General features: G+C 44.5%; 1 protein-coding gene across 1 annotated transcript in view; it reads left to right on the top strand.

Moving 5' to 3' along the window:
* Window positions 1-19441, top strand: part of AJAP1 (adherens junctions associated protein 1) — a 63807-nt gene extending 44366 nt beyond the window's left edge. Inside the window, exons 4-6 of the mRNA XM_065421153.1 lie at window positions 13142-13229; window positions 18192-18434; window positions 19330-19441. Coding sequence (XP_065277225.1) covers window positions 13142-13229; window positions 18192-18434; window positions 19330-19441 — 443 coding nt within the window. The remainder of the gene's footprint in view (window positions 1-13141; window positions 13230-18191; window positions 18435-19329) is intronic.
* Window positions 19442-20754: the final 1313 nt, after the last annotated feature.

Genomic DNA, 20754 nt, shown 5'->3' on the forward strand with positions numbered 1-20754 from the left:
AGGCCTCTGCTCCAACCAATAGAACAAACTCTCTCCCAGAGCTGGGAAAGTAATCCAGGAATCCTGATTCCCAGTCATTGTCCCCCTAACCGCGCTGCTCTAACCAGTAGGTCCCATTTTCCTTACCTGCTTTGCCTAACTCATTAGCATTCAGGTTGTCAGGAGGCAGTTAAAATCATTTGCCTTGACTGAAGACTCATTTCTTCATGGAGGTTCCTTTCTAGTGAACACATCTGATGCTGCGTAAAATAAGATTGACCCCTTGGCACAAGAACTAATTGATCAGCCAGAGCTGCTTGTGGTGCAGGGCACAGCAGGCTAACAAGGGTCTCTCTTTGGACTGTGTGAGAGATGTGACGCTTTGGACTGGCATGTGCGGTAGAGTTGGAAAAGCCAAGTGAGAGGCAAGCTAAGAAGATTAACTAATACACGTGACTCACAATAATTCCCCTTTTCAATTATTTTCTTTCTTTTGCTCCAGAAGTTTAATTTCTAGGGCACTCCGTTTTCTTATGTATTTATTTAAAGTTACAGACTCGCAGCTACTAACATTCAGAGTGAAACATTTTACTTCTTTCACTAAATAAAGAAGGGTGGTTTTATTTTATCAGCTATTGATTTTACACTCCATATTCCTTTCCTCCACACAGATCCTATAGCTAGATTTGCTCTCCTTGGCCTTCTCTCTCACACACACCATGTCCACTATGGCTGTGAGGAAATGCCCCAAGCTCTTAGATCAGGCTTCGTATATTGCATTTTGTTTCCTTTACATGGTACCATGTACTGCTTTGAGGGCATGTGGGAAAGGATGCTGCATTCAGCATAGGGTGACCAGATAGCAACTGTGAAAAAACAGGACGGGGGTAATAGGTGCCTATATAAGAAAAAGTCCCCCAAAACGGGACTGTCCCTTTAAAAACGGGACATCTGGTCACCCTAATTCAGCAAATAAGAGAAAGTACACCTTCCCTATTAGCCTCTCCTTCTTCCAAAAGGACAAGCAGATGCCCATCAGTGCTGTCACATGTTTATTTCTTTGCAGTGTTTTTGACACCTGGTTTGCATTAGTTTTGTATTTATGAATTGGTAGTTACATGCCTTGAGTCCCCGGCACCATTGAGCTGTGGTAGCCTACAGCAATTCCATACCTACAGCAACACAACAACCTTGTGTTGTCAGGACGCGGGGCAGGAAGAGGATAGCTCAGAATGCAAATGGGGAAGGGGAAGATACTCTTGGAAATTTAAGTTTGTCGGATTCAAAACTCTAAGTGATGGTTGCTTCCATTCCCTGAGAATCAAACGGCAGCATTTCCACTGCCCTGTAGCATTGACCTTGTTGTCCTGGCCAGGATTCCAGCTTACGTAATTACACTGCCTCTTGAAATTCACCTGCCCATCTATGCAGAGTTGTACATGAGGGGGGAAGGATCCTTCCTGACCCCTGTGGTGAACATCTTGCACCCTGAAACATAAGCCTTGATTTCCATTTGTCCTAGCTAGAGCAGCATGAATAGCAAAGGTTTCAGGTTGACTGGCAGTTCTGAAAAATCAGGAAAACAAATTATTTCAGGTTGAACCAAAAATATTTCCCCCCCAAATTTATAGCAAATCTAAAAAGTAAAATTTGTGTCAGACAAAATGTTTCATTTTGATTTTGACCATTTTTAAATGATTTGCTTGTGTCTTAAATAAAAATTGAAATGTTTGGATTTTTTCCCCAGATTTCCCCCCCCCCCCCAACCAAAACAATTTGGTGAAACAGACACTAATTTATAAAATGTTTTGGTGTCGCCAAATATGCATTTTTCACTGCAAAAAGTTTTGGCTGAAAAATGTCACCCAGCTCTAATCCTAGCACATATGGCAACTCCTCTTATTCTACTGATCTAAAATTACCCAGCCCTTCTTCAAACCTGCTCTCTGTGCCTTCTGCTCGGGTAGTCACAGCTCCTCCGGGGTGCTGAGCCACCTGCGTTTCCAACACCTCTTCCCTGCTCCCCAACCTTGCAGCAGGGCCTGTTGTCGAAGCTCCTGGCCTTTCAGAGGAATCCAGCACTAACATGTTCTAGTATATTTTTAGAATTCATTCCTTTTTTTAGCTTTTTGCAGCAGTGTCCCACTGGGAGCAGGTCCAGGTATTTTGTGTGATACAGTTAGATTGATTGCACTTTACAGCTGCTCGGATTTGTATTGCTTCTGACCTTGGGACGTGTGTGGCATTTGTGCTTCGACATGAACATTTATTGAGGCATATTAGACAGTGCCTCTTTGGTGTGGGGAGCCAATCCGTTTGGTCATCGGATCTGCAATACCACCTGCTCTATTGAGAGCATACTCTGGGCAGGGTTAGTATAGAACAGTGGTTCTCAAACTAGGGCCGCCGGTTTGTTTACCTGCCGCGTCCGCAGGTTCAGCCAATCGCGGCTCCCACTGGCTGTGGTTCGCTGCTCCAGGCCAATGGGGGCTGCAGGAAGCGGCGCGGGCCGAGGGACATACTGGCTGCCCTTCCTGCAGCCCCCATTGGCCTGGTGCGGCGAACCGTGGCCAGTGGGAGCCACGATCGGCCGAACCTGCAGACGCGGCAGGTAAACAAACCAGCCCGGCCCACCAGGGGCTTTCCCTGAACAAGCGGCAGCTCTAGTTTGAGAACCACTGGTATAGATGACCCCTTTGCACTGGCCAGTCTCTCTCATGGGGTAGCTGGTGGGGTCTCATTCTGTACTCTGCCTTCATTCCATTGTCACAAAACTGTTACGTGACATTTATGAGTCAAGGTTGCTATAGAAGCCCACCCCCGCCCCGAGGGCCTGATCCAGATACATTGAGTGGAAAGGATCTCAATAACTTCAGAGGGTTTTGGTTCAGACTGGAGTGTCCGGCGCTCTTGATGTCTCAAGGACATTCAATTACTGCTGGACTTTCTGGAACTCCCTTGTCCCATTGGAAGAGGTCAAAGAGTGAAAGCCCCATCACCTCTTCTCCATCACGAAAGGAAGGTTGGAGACAGAGCAATACACGAGCAGTTGTCAGGGCCTGGCTCTGGTTAGGGTATGTGGGGGAGGCAAGGACAGTCTCCACCAACAATGGACCAAATGTCTTCCCAATAGATTCCACCGGCCAAGAGAGACATGGCTCCAAATGGTAGGTTCTAGTGTAGAACTTCCCCAAGGACCTCCAGTACCTCTCTGAGCAAAAATGGCCCTAACTCAGTGTGGGAAGACACATATTTCATTCCTACAGACACAAAACCGGAGACCAAACGCATGTCTGTGAGTCAAAACCCTTGTGGGTTGTTCCCATTGTCGTCATGGCAGCCTCAAAATCTCGAGACACCTCTGTTGATATTTAGGATTAGGTCCCCTCCCTTCACCTCCTCTGCCCTTGATTTCCAGGAGCTCTGCTGAGCCGATACCTCTGGCATTCCTCTGACGGCTGGATGAATGACCAAGTTCCATGCCACCAGACAGAATCCACGCCCTGACATGACTGCCCATCTTGACATCCTGCCTAAAGAGCATCCTGTCCTTCTCTGTCCTTCTGCAGCTTTTTGCTGCTAGTCAACGGCCTGCTAGATGACGAGGGTTCCCTGTAGGAATTGCACCTGAAGATGCTGACCGAGTGTGCAGCCAAGACATCGAATGTGTTGTTGCTTGGGCTTTATTTTATGTGTCCCTTTATCTTTTACTGTTTTTAATGACATGGAAGCTGGCAGTGTAAACACAGTGGCTGCTATTTCACTTAATAGCATTGCCCACCAGGAAACCTTTCAGAAATCCCTGCAGAACCCCGTGGGAAGGCGATTGATATTTAGCTTCTGCACTTGTTCCCCCACCCCTCCCTTTCAAAGTAACAAAGCAATTTCACCAAACTTTCCCTGCTCCATAGAGATTTTAATGAAACGCTGAGATAACTATCTTCCTCCTGCTGCCTGGCTGCATTAAAGCCCCAGTGGACTCGGGGGGCGCTGGAGATAGTCAGCTGCACCCAGCCACACTCTTGTTTGGAAGCATTTAACCAGACACAGATGAGGTTTCGCTGTTTCGTCTTCATTCCCCACCCCCAGTCTCACTTTATGAGTAAATTAGACCTGATGATTTGACATAGCTGCTGCCTGTCATTCACCAGGGCTAACTGATTGGTAAAAGCAAGGCCTGCGCAGAAGGGTTATTCACTTTATAACAAAGCAAAAGGAGCCAGCTAGTGAGTGAAGCAGTGAGGGTGGCTTGTCTGCTGGCTAGGACTGGGATCTAGCAGTCAGGACTCCTGACTCCCATTCCAGCTCTGCTGTTGCCTGGTTGTGTTATCTTGGGGACATCAGATATGGCTTTATTCCATAACAGCTGAGCACTTGCAGATCCCATTGAATTCAGTGGGAGTTGGCGGTGGGGATAGAGAATGGAGAAGCACTCCATGAAGGAAAGCAATGTCAATAGGAGTCAACCAAGTACATGAAGAATAATGTAATATTAATTATATTATTATTATTAATAATAATAATGCTTGAGTGCTCTTTGCCTGGTTGGTAATGCAGAGATGCCCCTTGTACTGGGAAAGTCGTCTTTCCATCGTTACAAACCAGGATCATTTGATGGAGATCGCGAGTGTATTACCCTTTGGAGCCATTGACCCTCTTGCTGGCACTGATGGGCAGCCGTTCTCCACAAGCAGAACCGCGGTATAGTTTGCTTGAAACACTGAAATGTAACTGGGAGTAAATGAAGGAAATGGGTCATCTGCAGAATTGAAGCTTGAGCTTGGGGACAAAAAATACCCTCGTCTCACCTCCGTCTATTCCATTTCTCACCACATAGACATTGCTGGTGCACTGGCCAACTGCCACCCCTGCCGTTAGGAGGGGGGAGAGATGACGCAATTCACCCATGATTGAGAAGGGGGGAAAACCCTTGACAATCGGAAATACGTTCATTCTTGAGCATTCCACTGCCCATACTTTTAAGTGAGTCGGAGCTGGAGAGAGGTGCTGCTCCCAGAAAGCCAAACTCTCCCAAAGAGCATTGTGAGCTGCCCGGACCCGCACTCTTCTGCCTCTCTGCCAATGTGCCTTCCCCAGGACCTGGACAGGGCCTCTTCTAGAGCGCAGAGGGGAATGTGTCCTCCATGGCCCATGCTGTCCTCCGCCTCAGAGCTGAGACTTCCCGAAAGAGCAGCCGTCACTGCCTGCGGATGCCATGCTGAGGCCATCAGTTCATTAGGAATTAGACTGAGACAGTGATACCAAACCATTTCACGTAGGTCACTGAGCAGCTGCAGTCAGACAATAATGATTTTTAGCTGCTCCTGACTAATAACAAGCCTTGTATCTGATCGCCAGGTCCCCGAGCTGCTGGACCCAACAGCCTGGGCTTCATTTTACTGTCGAGGTGGAACGGGAAGGGATCTGCTTTCTGAATTTGGTGCTTAGAGTGAGGAGGCGTTGTTAGCAAAATGGATCGTTCTTAGTCATTGTGGCTAGCACTTAGCTTTGTTTACGACTGTGACAGTCTTTGTTGCTGAAAGGAGTCTGTGCATCTAACCTCCCTGCCTCCTGCCAAAAATATCTAGCCAATCTAGACATGCATTGGAAGGAGCCATGAGCTAAGCTAGACCTAAAATATCCCCTATGGGGTTTGATCATCTAATGGCAAAGAAGTGGGGATGCTAAGGGCAGGAAGCCTTGTCTTGTGGTTAGAGCATAGAACTGGGAGTCAAGGGACGTTGGGTCTCGTCCTGACTCTGAGACTGGTTCTTTGTGACCATGAGGAAGTCATTTCACTTTACTTTGCCTCTATAAAATGTACTGCCCCCCTCACCAGCTATGACTTTATCACCAGTGACATCTGCCCAGTCCCGCCTCCTCCCCCTCCCCTAATGGTCTCCTGTCCCTTTTTAAGACATTCTGAAATTCCACTCCTGCTTCAAGTTCTGCTCATCAGTCTTTCACTCCCATGCCCCTAAGATGCTGGCAAATGCTGAGTGTGTGTTTCTTTCTGTGTACCAGCTCCCTCTTTGCTTTTATTGTTTTTAACGCTGCAAGTCTCAGCTGGTGACTGAAATCCTGACATCTGATATTTCTGCAAATGACAAGACTGGGGCAATGTGGAAAGCAAGCTGCTAATCCCTGAGTGCTTTCAAAATGTCAGCACCGCAGTCGGTTTCCGCCTCCTCCGGTTCTCAATCCCTGCTGACTGTCTCACAGCATTAGCACTTTGAGTAGATTGAGCCTTCTCTGGCTGTGTGCTGGCAGAGGAGACATTTTACCTACATACACCCTGAGGTCAGTAAGAGAAGGAAAACCAAAGCCCAAACTCCACCAATTTTGCTCATTAGGTGGCCTGTCAGCTGAGAACCTCTGCTGCACAATGGGAACTGCAGTGGGTCGTTGGTGCAGAGTGACTGCTTTGGATTATGGGGCCATGAGGCAGGCCTCACAACTGGCTGCTCTGGAGAATGCTCCTGAAGAGAGGGTCACTGGCACCAGAACAGAGCCAGAAACACAAAACAGGCTAAGAATGAAGATGACCAAATTCTTCAGGAGATTCTGACACACTGAAGGGAGAGGAGAAAGGTTTCCTCTTGCAGAGACACTGTCCTGATCAGCAGGGAGGAAGAAAGGGAGTTGGTCATAACACAAGCAGGTGCTAGTGGCTGGGGGAAGAGGACAGTGAGGTATGGGGAGCTGGTTTCGGTAGAAACATCTCACACTTCCTCAGGGCCCCCGTGATCCCAAGGTCCTTGACAGCAAGCCTGAGGAGAGGCAGGCTTGGAAAGGTTCTCCACCCTAAATGGCTAAGAGGCACCTGGGTCCTCTCAGGCTCTTGGAGGGCTCCTGCAGCGTGAGATAGGGGATGTATGAATGTGTGTCTGGAATGGCGCCTCTTACCCAAGCAGAGAGAACTGGTTGCTGGTGCCTGCAGTCCAGGCAGCCCTAGACCAACTCATTCCTTGTGGACAGAGAGCATGGTGTGGCTAGCACAGACCCAACTAGGAGCAGCTGCAGGGCAAGCTGAGCATGATTTCAAACAGGAAGGAGTGGGCCTGGTTTGAACATTATTTGAGGGGATGGTGCATAGGGATTGGGTGACACATGTTCTCAGCACCTCTGGTGATTCGTTTTGTTCACCTTTATTACCAGAACCAGGCAAGCTCCATGGAACTGGCGGGTCTGTGAGCCCCATAAAATATTTTTTGAGTTCACAAAACGAGTCTCTTTTAATGCACCTTTTCTCGATCATTTAAACACATCCCCCGCCTCCCCACCCTCCTGAGGAGAAGTTAATAAAAATTACTCATTCCAGGGCTGAGTTTAACCCTTCTCTTCTTGCTTCAGGGAGATCTAGATATGGATAGAGATAGATACATCTCCCTGAAGCAAGATATAGATATATAGATGTTAATGTAATTTTAATTTTAATTTAAAATGTGTTTTCTGTGTATAGCACTATTACATTGTATTGTGCACTATTAAAGAAACAATGGCTTGAGGCAGAGGGATTATCAAGTTACACATCAGTCTGCAGGGTTTGATTTTATTACAAACCACAACAATACAGCCATCAAGGGGGGGAATCCTATTGATTGATTTATAACTTGCTGATCCATCTGTCCCCAACCATTATTCCATGTATAATTTTTCATTATGTGCATGACAACTGATTCTCAGCCACATTAAAACTCAATGTGCAATCACGGAGGAATACAAAGAACTACTAAATATGTTGGAATAATAATGCCTGACAGTAAAAGTTTGATGGAAACCAGAAGTGGCTGTGCGGGCACTGGGACAGTCCTGGCATCTTAAAATCTGGAAATGGAATTTAATTGTTTACTTGTTATAAGGAATATTAAACAGCAACAACTGAGAGGCAGCGGGGACAACTGGGGTCTGCGGCTGGCTACATTACTGCCCTTGGACAAATCGCTTCACTTCTGTGTGTCTGTTCCCCCTCTCCTCCTTTGTCTTTTACACTGCAAGGAATTCGGGCCCAGGATTGACTTGTGCTGTGTGTATGTACAGCACCTACCACAATAAGGCCCCCATTTCAGTTGGGGCCCAGGCACTAATATAGTAATAATGGAACAGTAGGACCAATCGGACACCTTAGTCACCTTCACCAGCACCTAGTAAGAAAGGCCTAGAGATAGACCATGGCTGCAGTGTCCACAGGGGATGAGTTCGTCTGATGCACCCTAGGAACTTTCCAGCTTTCCGGAGTTTCTCTTGTAAGCATCTCCACCTGTGAATGGACATTTCCCCCAACACAGCTGATAGCCATCATGTCAGCTCTGCATATCAGCGTAGGTTGAGATTAAGGCCCGGGTGGTGGCTTGGTTGCACTGAGCCTGGCTAGCCCTTGGCTCTGTGGGAGTACGGGTAGTTCCTTCTGGCAGGGACTGGTGAGCACTGTGCCTGAATAAACCTCCTCCCAACGTTGTCGAAACCTGAATCTGCAGCATATGTTCCTCTGCTGACGCGGCCACCAGAAGCATGAATGGACACCAAGTTCCTCCTTTCAGCTCAAGGCTTTTTGTGCACCATCGTTTTGCTTTTACCCATATCTTTCTAAGCGTTGATGCTGCAATGACCGTCAGTGCATTAACAGCAAACTCCACAGGATGTTTCTCCTGAAAAACTTCCCGTATTTCATTCACATCCATGGGACTGGATTTTTGGTAGATATTCTTCTAAATGCGAGGGTTACATTCAAAGGAGGGGAAGCGTTAGCCTACTATCTCTCATGCTGGGTTACCGAGGGGGCCAGGTATCTTCAAAACAAAGCGATCTGACAAGAGTTGCTGACAGAATAGGTTTCAGAGGGGGAGCCGGGTTAGTCTCTAAGGTGCCACGAGGATTCTTCGTTGTTTTTGCTGATACAGACCAACAAATTTATTTGGGCATAAGCTTTCGTGGGCTAAAACCCACTTCATCCATGCATCTGATGAACTGGTTCTAGCCCACGAAAGCTTATGCTCAAATAAATTTGTTAATCTCTAAGGTGCCACAAAGATTCCTCGTTGTTTTTGCTGACAGAATAGTTAACCATCAATGGACCTCTGTGTCACAGCTCCCTTCCAGATGCCTGGTCCTAGCAGGGTACTCACCAGAGCTGGCTCCATCCTCTGGTTCTAAGCGGTACTTCTGCTCTCTGTCATATCTAACAAACCAACTTTTGGGGCGGGGGGAAGTATCCAGTCCATTGCAAGCTATCATTACCCAAGCACTTGGCAGTGAAAGTGTTGGTAAATCTGGCTTGTTAAAGGTGACCTTGGTGTTATTGTATTAACCTGTCAGAGTTCACATTTCTGAGTGTTTGATTTATACTTGGTATGCATCTTGGCACCGAAGTCTGCACCACTTCTTAAAAAGATGTCACTTCTCACTGATGTTTTCAACATGCTATAAACAGCTTCGATATTTTATCCCTTTACTGCAATGTTGAGTAAAAGTCCACCTCCTCCAGGAGGCTGCCAGATGGAAAGTGAGGCTGCTGCAGTTTAAACTTGAGTAATGAAAAATAAATAACAATAGTGAGTAGTGTACATGGAGTACCGGTGCTCAGATCAGCAAAGCATAAATATGGAGGCAGACAGATACGTGGATAGACAGAATCTCGAGGGCCAGATCCTCAGCAGATGTAAATTAGCATCCTTCCATTCACTACTATGGAGCGATGCCTATTTACATCAGCGGAAGATCTGTTTCTGGGTCTTTAGTGCACATGGGTAATCTTGAGTCTCCAGGCTAAAAGAGTGGAAGAGAGAAGGATGTATCTGTCAGAGGGGCCTTTGGAAATGTGGCTCTCTACAATTGTGAGGTAAGTGAGTAATCCCATTGACCTCCTAGGTAAGAACTAATTAGTGTGAATAAGGGTTGAGGAATCTGGAAGGAAACGAGCTACATAATGGCTGTTCTCTGTTGTGACATCTCTCTTCCTGAGTGACGTGTGAAGGGCGTTTTCCCTCTGCTCGGAAGCTAACAGATGTCACATAGACTTCAGCTGTCAGGTATTGGTCCATGTCTTTCACTCTTCTTCAGGTCAGAAACAAATTTCAGTGACATTTCTGGAAAATTAGCGGTACTTTGAATATGTGCAGGCAACAACTCTGAGTTAAGGTGAAAGCCAGTAGCACATGCAAACGGCTCCAGATACTCGTCTCCGTGTCTGACTTCTCTTGGTGGTATAACAGTGCCATCATCCAGGGGGTCTCAGCTGTCAATTAGCTTCTCGAGCACATCTCCTGGCTGGTGCGTGTAGGGGCCGTCCCTTTCAGGCGAAGCTGTCAGCCCCTGACAGGGGAAGATACTAGCGATGTCACACTAGTAGTAATGAGAGTCATAAATCCTGATGAGACACATTGATAAACAGGAAAAGGGGGGGAAGAAGGCTTTGTATTTGATTAAAGAGTAAAGCAGTAAATACAGGGCTAGATTGTGACACGGACTATACGGAATAGGAGGGAATGAGAGCCCCCTTTTCATGCCTGCAAGGGCTACCCAGACTTTGGGTCCAGATATGCAGGAATAAACAGGGCTGTTCACCTGAATGTTCCCTTCCTAGAGCAGGGGAGTAGAGAATGGTTGGAGAGCGGCAAGAAACAGGCAGTACCTTGGCTCTATCTGACACATGGCCAGCATGGGGGAGAGGGTAAAGGCCCTCTTATGGACAGTCTGTTCTGGAATAATTAGTGCACTTCACACAAGGGCCTAGTCTGAAACGCCTATTCTGCAATAACCATGCCGATCAATTTCCACGTGTAGACAAGCCCTTCCTAGCTAGTCAGCCCCCCTGCCTCTTTCACTACAGACTGCGAAACTCAGACTATGGGAAATTTTGCTTCAGAGTATTTCATTAATCCAATAGAGGATGGTTTGGCCTAGATCCGAAGCTGGGGTAAGTTGTCGTAGTAGTACGGTGACTTCAGCTGAAGCTGTGACAATTTACATCAGCTAAGGAGCTGCCCATTGTACTAGATCTTCTCTCTGAATGTGGGATTTACCCCCAGGGAGCAGGTTGGGACTCCCTTGGCACCGAGTACTTTCTATCAAGACATGGAAACAATCAAACCAGTGGATTATACACATACGTACATTTGCTGCTTTCAGTGCCACACTTGCATTTATTTATTTTTTACAAGTATCTTACACCAGGATAATATTCACTGGAGCTCTAACATCTGTTTGCGAAAGACAGCGTCCTTGGGCGGCAGCCAGCAAAATCATTTCATTGCAAAATTGCAACTGTAACACACGCACAAAGCCACAAACCTACTGTACACTGAGATGCTTTTGTTTTCAAACTACTCATTAGGAATGATGCACGAGCCAAAATTATACCCCGTGCAAGGTGAATTAGGAGAAAATGAGCCCATCTGACCTTCTAAGTGATAGTAATTACAGTACTAAGTGCTATCTATGGTTAATCCCATTCTCGCTACAAAGCTGTACCAAAGTTTCCTTCTTTCCTCCAGAGGGTATATGTCTTTATGTTTCTTCAGTTCTTCATGCCTAATTCAGCCTGACAAGCAACATAGTTGAGGGGATAGAAAATAAGAAGCCTGGTTTAAAGATTATTTTATATAATGCAAGACAGAAAATTAAGTTGCTGCTGTCTGATGGCGGCTCGCTGGCGCTGAGTGAAATGATTTGGGAGAGTGAATGAGTCTTGCTCTCATTTTTAGGGGATAGGTGTCAGGAGCTAACACTGCAGTAGGCACTCAGGAGATAGACAGACCTGCCTGGGAATGGGGCTGCGTTTTCGCTCTGTCTGGCTTGTGTGGCCACTGTCCTTGCGCTAGCAGCCTTTTGGGAGGGCTTTGATGCCCAAGGGGTCAGTCCAGCACTTTTCAGCTAAACCAACCTCACTGAAAAAAGGTTATTAAAAATCATTATTTATGCAAAATACTTAGGGCCGGACTGTGATCCTCTGCTGTGGAGTAGCAGCTCATGCTGTGACTTCAGTAGGGCTGTTTCCCATTCCATAGCAATAAAGGTATCCCCATCTGGCCCTAATGAACTGTGAGGAATGGGAAGAGGAGCTGGCGGGAGCAGGGAGAGAATTAATATCTCATGCTATCCCCCTGAGGGTGGATACACGCAGCAAACTCTGAGACAGGGAGACCTCAGTGGACGAAGCAGGGTTTACAGGGAGAGAGTTATTTCCCAGTGCCACCCGACGGTTATTAGGGTTTTTTGGGGAAGGCAGCAGCGATTGGTGGTGCATGTAAATGTCATTCATATTCCCTGTCTAACTGAATTACATACTGTCATACTCCCATGCTGGTGCCAGGAAGCACCCCTACAGCCTCCCTGTGATGTAGTTCGTACCAGAGCCGGACTCAGGATCTCTAGAGAGTTTGAATCCCAGCCAGTCAGTTTCAATCAAATAAACTCTTTCATTCCCCGTGAATTACAGAACCCCGCCCTGCGCGTTTATGAATGTGGTGCCACGCCCAGGTTTTAGGCCACTCTGTCATGCTGGAGCAGGCAGTGGCACTCAGGTAGGGACGAGGGGGACAGCAGTGTGGGGGCTCCGAGCTGCTCGGGACACAAAGAGGATACACCATAGAGTGAGTCACAATCTCTTGAGCTGCTGGGAGCAGAGAGAGAGAGAGAGGCAGAGTCCTGGAGAAGCAACGGTGAGAATCCTGAAAGGTTGATTGGAGGAAAGGGAAGCAGAGGTCGTGGGAGCCTTGTAGCCCTGGGAGCCTGTTAGTAAAGATGGGGAGGCGGCAGTGCCTGGAGCCCGTGGAGTCTAAGGGAAGAGGCAGCATCTGGAGGGTAGCAAGGTGACTGGAGGAAGGAGCAATGGGAACCTGCTGTGCTTTCTAAGGGAGAGGTGGCCAGTGCAGACTCAGGTCCAAGCACACAGGGACACTATGAGTTACAGAGCCACCATTTTGGGGTCCCCAGCCTGTATACCCTTCTCAGGCTTTGCACTCTTGTGTCATCCCCACAGAACCTGGGTGGAATTGTAGCCTTGTTGCTGGCTCTGCATCTGCTTCACAGAGCTTGGCAGTCTTGACTTGAGCAGAGCTTGAAGTTTTACCAAGTAATTCAACTGCAGTTTGGGTTTTTGCTCGTTCTTATCCTGGATTCCTTTTGTTTCCTATCTCCACTCTCTGTTGATTTTTCTTCGCAGGTCTGGCAGTCCATCAGATCATCACAATCACAGTGTCCCTCATCATGGTCATAGCTGCTCTGATAACAACTCTGGTCTTAAAAAATTGGTAAGGACCACTGGAAATCTGTTTGGCCTGAGTGTTGGTGCTGGTGCTGGAGTGTGTGGAGGGGTAGACGGGGGATGAGGAGGGAGGGACAGGAATAATGATTCCTTTGAATTGCAAAGAATTAAAAAAAAATCAATAAATGCTCAGATATCATGGGAATGAGCCCCAGAGAATTGCAGAGAAATTAAAAATAATCTTTGTTCAGGCTGAGATTTTCAAAGAAGGGCCCTCAACTCTCTTTGAAGTCTGTCTTTTTATTTAGAACTTAGAATTTGGTATTATGCCCAACCTTGCACTATCCAGCCATGTTTGCAAGAATGGAAAACAAAACAGCTTGTGCCCACCATATGGGCACCTGAAAAAACACCCCCACCACTAATGTATCAGCTAAGCACTGTGGTGAGAGAAAGAGCATTGGCACTCTATGACTACTGCTAGTCAATGCACTCACACCCCCAGAGTCATATGTCAAAATGCAGGTTACACAACTGCATCTCATTTTAAGGCCCCTAAATCTGGGAAGATTGCATATTGCCAGAGCTAAGTGATTCAGCTTCACATCATAATACCCCTTGGACTTCACACTGGCAAAGTAGGGGATTGCACACTCTTAGTTTAGGTGCGCAACAGTGGCAGCTTCTGGCGAGGACAGAGTAATTTACTCTCCTGCTCTGGGTTTCCCCACGAGGGTAATGCACCCTGCCCTGAATAGAATGACTTTATTGCTGAGTTACTGTCTGAACCTAAGCTATTCCTTTAAACACAAGACTGGCTCAGCATATAATAATTATATTTTCTGACCTTTTCTATGGCTCTAGGGACTGAATGCATCTTCTGAGCCTCTTGAATGCATCCAGTTTTACATTCACCATATCCCCTAGAGTGCCCATACACTCCTCTAGCCTAATTTGCTCTCATTTATTCCTCAACATCAGCTATGCATATAGTAAAATAGGTTAGTTCTTAGCTTCAGGCATTCCTGCCTTTACCTATTTTCCAAGAGAAATTGTCCTACTTTGAGGTCAGTTTTGCTGGATGTAATAATGCTATTGCACCCATGGGTAATCTGAAAAAATGCAGCGTAACTCTGCTTCTCTTCTACACAGTTCTCGTCTACTGTAGTTTTTTTCCTCCCAGCAACTATATTCTCTAATAGCTTCAAAGCTTATCTGTCATATACTGTAATTTCCCGCAGGTGATCTCAGTATTCTCCTCAGGTGATTGGGTAAAATAAGATATTGACACTAGAAATATATTGAAAAGTCTGATAATCAGGAATCCCCTTATTAAACAGGATTGAGAAGGCTCATCTTACGTCCTGTGTAGTTAGAATATACACACCTTCTCACCCAATTGGGTATTGTTAGAGTCTTACAAAAATGAAATGGTTGAAAATGTTTGTAACGTTCTTAGAGGAAGTGTTTTTGTCAGCCCTGTAGCAGAGATATATACTTCCACATGCCATTAAAATATGTATTACAAGGCAAGAATTTCTCAAATCACTAGTGATTTTGGATGCCTCTGTTTCTAGGTGCCTAACGACTTCTTGGAGGGGATTGGTATTTCTTAGAGCTGGACAAATACTGCAAAACTTTCTGGGAGAATATTTACTCAAATTTAGAAATGAGTTTGCTTTGGACATGCAGATGGCTCTCTTCTGTCCACTTTCTGCAATTCAATTTTCCTGGCATGGATGCTCACAGAAAGAGGATGTCAGAGTTTCATGTACCAGCATTTGCAGAAAGCTAATTTTAAATTCACAACAGAAGTGCTTATTGGACCTGGCCAACTTTTTTGGATTTCAAAATATAGATGAAAAAAATGATCAAAATTTCACATTTTGATGACAAAACTTGGAAAAAGGAGGAGAATCCATGAGATTTTTGCCCTCCCCCCCTTTTTCAACCAATTTAGCATCCGTTTAATTTTTAAAATATTATTCAAAAACTCATCAATATTTCAATGAAAAAAAACCCAGGAAAACGTTCAACAAATATTTTTGCCATTTCCCCCCCTCTTTCCTGACAAACTAGACTGTTATACACTCATCAAAACAGAAAACTGAAACAATACTACATGATTTATGTGACCAATCTCAACTAATTAGCACAGGTCAAATAGCAAGACTTGGAGAGAACTTGTGATCAGTCCAGTGTGGGGAAAAAATCTGCCAAAACAAAACATTGTTGGATAATTTCAAATAACAGATAAAATATCAGGAAATCTCACTCTGAGATATGCGCAAGAGCAAAACAGAGCCAAAATCTCTGTGGCATTGTGATCTATTTATGCAGCTCTAATCTTTGTCAAATTGTATTTTGAGTCCTTGTATATACCAAGGAACCAAGGGAGGCAATGTGGTGGAGTAACAAGAGTGGTAGGCAGGGAGATAAGATGTGTAGATTGTGAACCCCTTCGCGCCACAGACTGACTGTGACTTTGGGCAAGTCATGTAACCACTCTGTGACTCAGTTGTCAGTTGTATGAAATGGGGTTAGTAGTTTACCCACTTTCTAAACCCTTTGAGATGAATGATTGCTCTATGCAGTGCAAAGTTTATATTATCTGTGTAAATTCACAATATGGGAACTGCTTACCGTCAGCAGGTGTCTATTTCAGTTTGAGAAATCAATGGAAACTGTACAGATCACCATTATGGGCATTATGGATGGACGTCTGGATGTACACAAGGGGCCAAACCAATCATTGGTGTAAGTGGGTGTAACTTTATTAACATCAGTGGGATTGCTCCTGCTTCTGCCAGCCGTGAATCTAGTTTAGAGAGTTATTGGATGGGATTTTCAAAAGCCTCTAACATACCTCGGTGTCTAATTCCCCTTGACTTTCAGTGGGACTTGATTACCTAATTTCCTCAGGCACCTTTGAAATTCCCACTTGATACTTATCGCTAGCATTTTCGAGCCAACATGGAAAAAGTCAGGATCTTAATAAATCCATATTTTACTAAATAAAAGTGGCCGGATTTACCGCAGTGCCGAGCCCTCCGATGTGCCACTGAAGTCAATGCTCAATAGTTTTGCACATTAAGTCATTTCTATTCAGGATTGAGGCAACTAGCTTTAGCACCTAAGTCTGAAACTTTAGGCTTATTTAGAACAACATAAGAACAGCCAGACAACATCAGACCGGGGTCCATATAGTCCAGTATTCTGGCTCCAGCAGTGGCCAGTAGCAGATGGTTTGGATGAATGCCCATAATGGACAATTATGGAATAATGTGCTCTCGAGGGAAAGGTTCTTATTCACCTGCATCAGCTAGCTTGTTTTCTTATGATCTGAAAGAAAAACAATATTCTATCAAGCGTAATATTCCCATTATCCATACAAATGCCTACACTCAAATTATCTGTTGGTGTAAATCCATTGAAATGGAATTATGCCAGCAAAGAATTTAGCCCCTAAGCTTTTTCTGAATTCTACTAAGTTCTTCGCCTCAATTATATCTTTTGCAATGATGATATTTAAACCTTGGAAAGCCACGGTGGTTGCTATCGTAGGTATGGCATCACAAGTCTGAAAATGACCCCATGTCCTTTTAAAACTTCAGAACTATTTCTAACAATCCTGGGCTTTTTTGGAACTGGAAATACTAGAAATACAACTATTCTTGGCTGGACTAGGGTGTGGGAGAGATCAGGGATGAAATCCTGATCCCAATCAAGTCAATCTGAGCTTTACCATTGACTTCAGTGGGGTCAGAATTTCACTCCAGGAGTGAAAATACATGAGTGTTTCAACCACATCAGGCAGGATAGTTAAAAGGCTGGTGGTGAGAGAAGGTCCCTCCAATGATTGTGCCAATGAAAATTACTGACACTAGCATGTGGGAGGCTAATTTTTCAGTATTTCTAACTCAGCCCAAACCAAAGGGGCTGTAAGTCTCACAAGAAGCTTTTTCTTAGGGGATAGGGAAAACAACGGAGTTGAGCAAAGCACTCCAATGCTTATCCTGAAACTATAACTTTAGAGGTTAGCCTGCCTCTAGATGTAAATATTCCTGATCAGTCTTAAGGATCCCCTCTCTCCCTTTTCTCTCTAGCCCTTCCTCCCATTATTGTTATTTGTAATAACAAATGGCTGTACATCTTTCTTTTCTTTATCCTCATGCACCTTCGGGTGCCTGGGCGTCCACCAGTTTCCACCATTTATTTTGATCTTGTGCTGGTCTGTTCAGGCTTCTGAGTATTGTGCTGATGGATTTGGCTTCTTTCTCTATTGTTCTGCATAAAATGTCTCTAGGTCGCTATCTTTGAATTGTATGACCGTACATATGGTTCTCCAAATTGTCCAGGACATGTAATGTCTGTGTAGCAGGTGCCCTATTTTGTGCCTATATAGATCTTGAAATACAGTACGTTTCTAGAAGGAAGAATAACATCCCATGTCAAACTCATGAGCTGCAGTAGGTGGAAGGGGCTGAAGTATAGAATCTCCCCTGTAGACTAACACACCAATGAGTTGTCAGGCGTGATTACATGAGGCTTCAGAATCAATGACTGAACCATATCCAATGTATCTGTACATGTTCTCTGAGTCCCAGTGCTTCTCTCACAGACCAAGTTCCTGCCATTATTTGCCACAACAGCTTCAAGGACACAAAAGGGTTAAGTTGATTGTTCTTGTTTAAAATCTTTGTGCAAAGAAAGCTCTAACTTCCTGCAAATATGGCTGCACCACTTATCTCAGTAATTCTTCTGAGAATAAAAGGCTCACATTTAAAATTTAAATTTAAACATAAAAAATAAAATAAATAAAGGAAATTGATTGCTTGATTATGGCTGGTCTTTCCAAAGTGCTTGTGAATTATAATCTAATATTAAATTATGTATAATTAATGGTAGATAATGTAAGTTCCTCTCTCAAGGATACAGTTGGATTTTGGGTTGTGGTTTTTTTTTCTTTTCTCTTTCTTTCTTTCTTTAAAAAAAATTTAACACCCAGTTGTGTGCAAAGTGGAAACACACGGCGGAACAGCCACCAACGCAAAATCAATCAGCAGGAAGAGAGTTGCCAGAACTTGACAGACTTCACCCCAGCCCGTGTGCCCAGTAACCTGGACATATTCACAGCCTACAATGAAACACTACAGTGCTCCCACGAGTGCGTCAGGACACCAATGCCAGTGTATACAGAGGAGATGTTACACTCGCCCGGTGATTATAAAACAACGTTCAATGGAAACAGGTAAGACAGGCATTGAGCAGTCTCTTACTCGACAGTCTCTCATGCACATTTACATTTAGAGGATTCAAATTTATTTGGGGTTAAAAAAAATCTCCTTAAGCTATTACACTCAAGTTATTATTTTGATATGTAACAGAAATTCCAATTAATAATCAATATCGACAAAATCCAGTAGTGAAGGAAATTGACATCATTGGATTCCAATGGTTCTTTAAGCCATGATGTGCATTTTCCTTCCCAGATTTAACGAGTCAGTTAGAAACATTTGCCAGCTATGGGTCTGGTTTAGTTAGCACCATCTACTATGTAGAACCGGGAATATCAAACTTCTCCGTCTTCAAAATGAGAACAAATGATTACTCATGGCCTATGTGACCCATAGCCATAGCCCATCTATTATGTTTAATGCCTGTAAAATGGCAATTTTAAGTACTGCTTTTGTCCTTGCAATGCCAGCGAGGCTCACCTGGAACACATCTTGTTAAGCTGTGCTGTTGTGTAGTACCACACATTTTTCAACTCCCCTCTCCCACTTCCAGCAAGGAAATTTACCTCAAATCTATCTTCCAGAATTTCTATGCTGCTTTTTTAAGTGGCATCTGGCAAGCTATTCAGATTTAAGTGACAATGTGATTAACACAAGAATAGGCTGCATGAATCCATTTTGTCTGGTATGAAATAATGATACATTAATAAGGGGGAGTTGACAGAATATGGAATTAAAGATTTGAGCCATCCTTCTATATGTCTATTGTCTGTGTGGAAAGTGAGGCTGATTGGAGAACTTGGTAAGTTACCTTTACCCACAAAGAAACACTAAAAATGTTAGCCTTCTAGTAAAGGGTTAATTGCATGGGGTGCTGGGTATGTTGCTAGTTTTGTTTATGTTTTTTAGGAGGAGGATTTTCACTATTGATTGGTGCAGAGATTTTCCAGAATTGCTCCGCACAGTAAATGTATGTTTGCTGTCAAAGCTAGAAAACAATTTATTGGAAGTGAAAAAATAATAATTCCCCCCCCCCAACCTTCTTCAAATGTATAACCATGTTGAACTCTAAGGGATATTTATTATAAAGTCCTTTATCCTAAGTGCATGAAGAGCAGAAATCTAAAAGCAAACAATTATAATAAACATATTTTTAAATATCTTTGTGTGTGTGTGCGTGGAATTTTGCTAGCTGTCATATTCTGGGATTTCCTCCGATCTTGGGAGGCAGAGAATTGGCAAGGATTTTCAAACCATTTCATTGAGTGTATGTATATGTTAATTCTCACATGAACCCCAGCCACCAATGCTGGGGCACAAAGGGGGGAGATTTTTGTTCTGTTTTCCTGTCCTGTCTCTGCATGGTGCTGATCACTGTCAGTGTCTATTGTTTGCGCTGCTATTAATGCCGTCCATTGGTATATGAGCATTGGTTGGAAAGGGTTCATTGCTTTTTTGTCTTAAGGTAATGCTTTGTTGGAATATATTGGCCTCCACACTTTTCTCTGAAGCCTGGTTCAGTCTGAGCAGTCACATTATAAGTCACTAATAATGGCAAAGTCATATGTTCTCCCAGCAACAAACCAGCTGTCCCCCTTATGTACTGCATTTTTCCAGGTGACCAATCTCTATTTGTCATTGCAGTATCGGGACGACAATCATGCACTGCAGCTGGGAAAAACAGGAAAGTAGCTCAGGAGAAAAGGAGAGAGAAAAAAAATACTTAAAAAACACGGAGTTACTGTGACTCATCTTTGGACTGTCTAAAACCCCCCAGATTTGCATCCTTAATTGGCTTAAGAGTTACCTTATTTCAATATTTTCCATTTCCACTGAAAACACATGGCATTAAATTTCATCTTCTTTGTACAACCCTCAATTGTAAAGGCCAATAAACCCATTCAAAGCATTATTTTAGAGAATTTTTTTCCTCTTAAAAAAAAAAAACAACGAAACGCTAATTTTGGCAGCAGGCCTGATGAGGCTTGCTTGTTGTGTGTTACGTACCAGCACGCGCAAGCCCATTTTTCTGCTCGCTGCAGACCCTCTTCTTCTGATCGGCATCTAATTCCTGTGGCCTTTGTGTCTGAGAAATGGTTTGAAATCTCCTGCTGACTGGCCGAAGTCTGTTTTACTTCCTGGGGGCAGGGCAGACGCCATGTGTCTATTTCCTGGTACGTACCACTCTTACACATTTTTTTTCCAACCACTCCACCTCACATAACTATGAACATTTCTGTGCATAGCGAGGTCTCCTTCACCATTGTATTCCCTGTGTGACGCTTACCAGCTATCTGATTCTTTTTTTAAACATTTGACTTGACCTAGGTGTCC

This window comes from Emys orbicularis, chromosome 22 (genome assembly GCF_028017835.1).
Source record: "Emys orbicularis isolate rEmyOrb1 chromosome 22, rEmyOrb1.hap1, whole genome shotgun sequence".
Classification (NCBI taxonomy): domain Eukaryota; kingdom Metazoa; phylum Chordata; order Testudines; family Emydidae; genus Emys; species Emys orbicularis.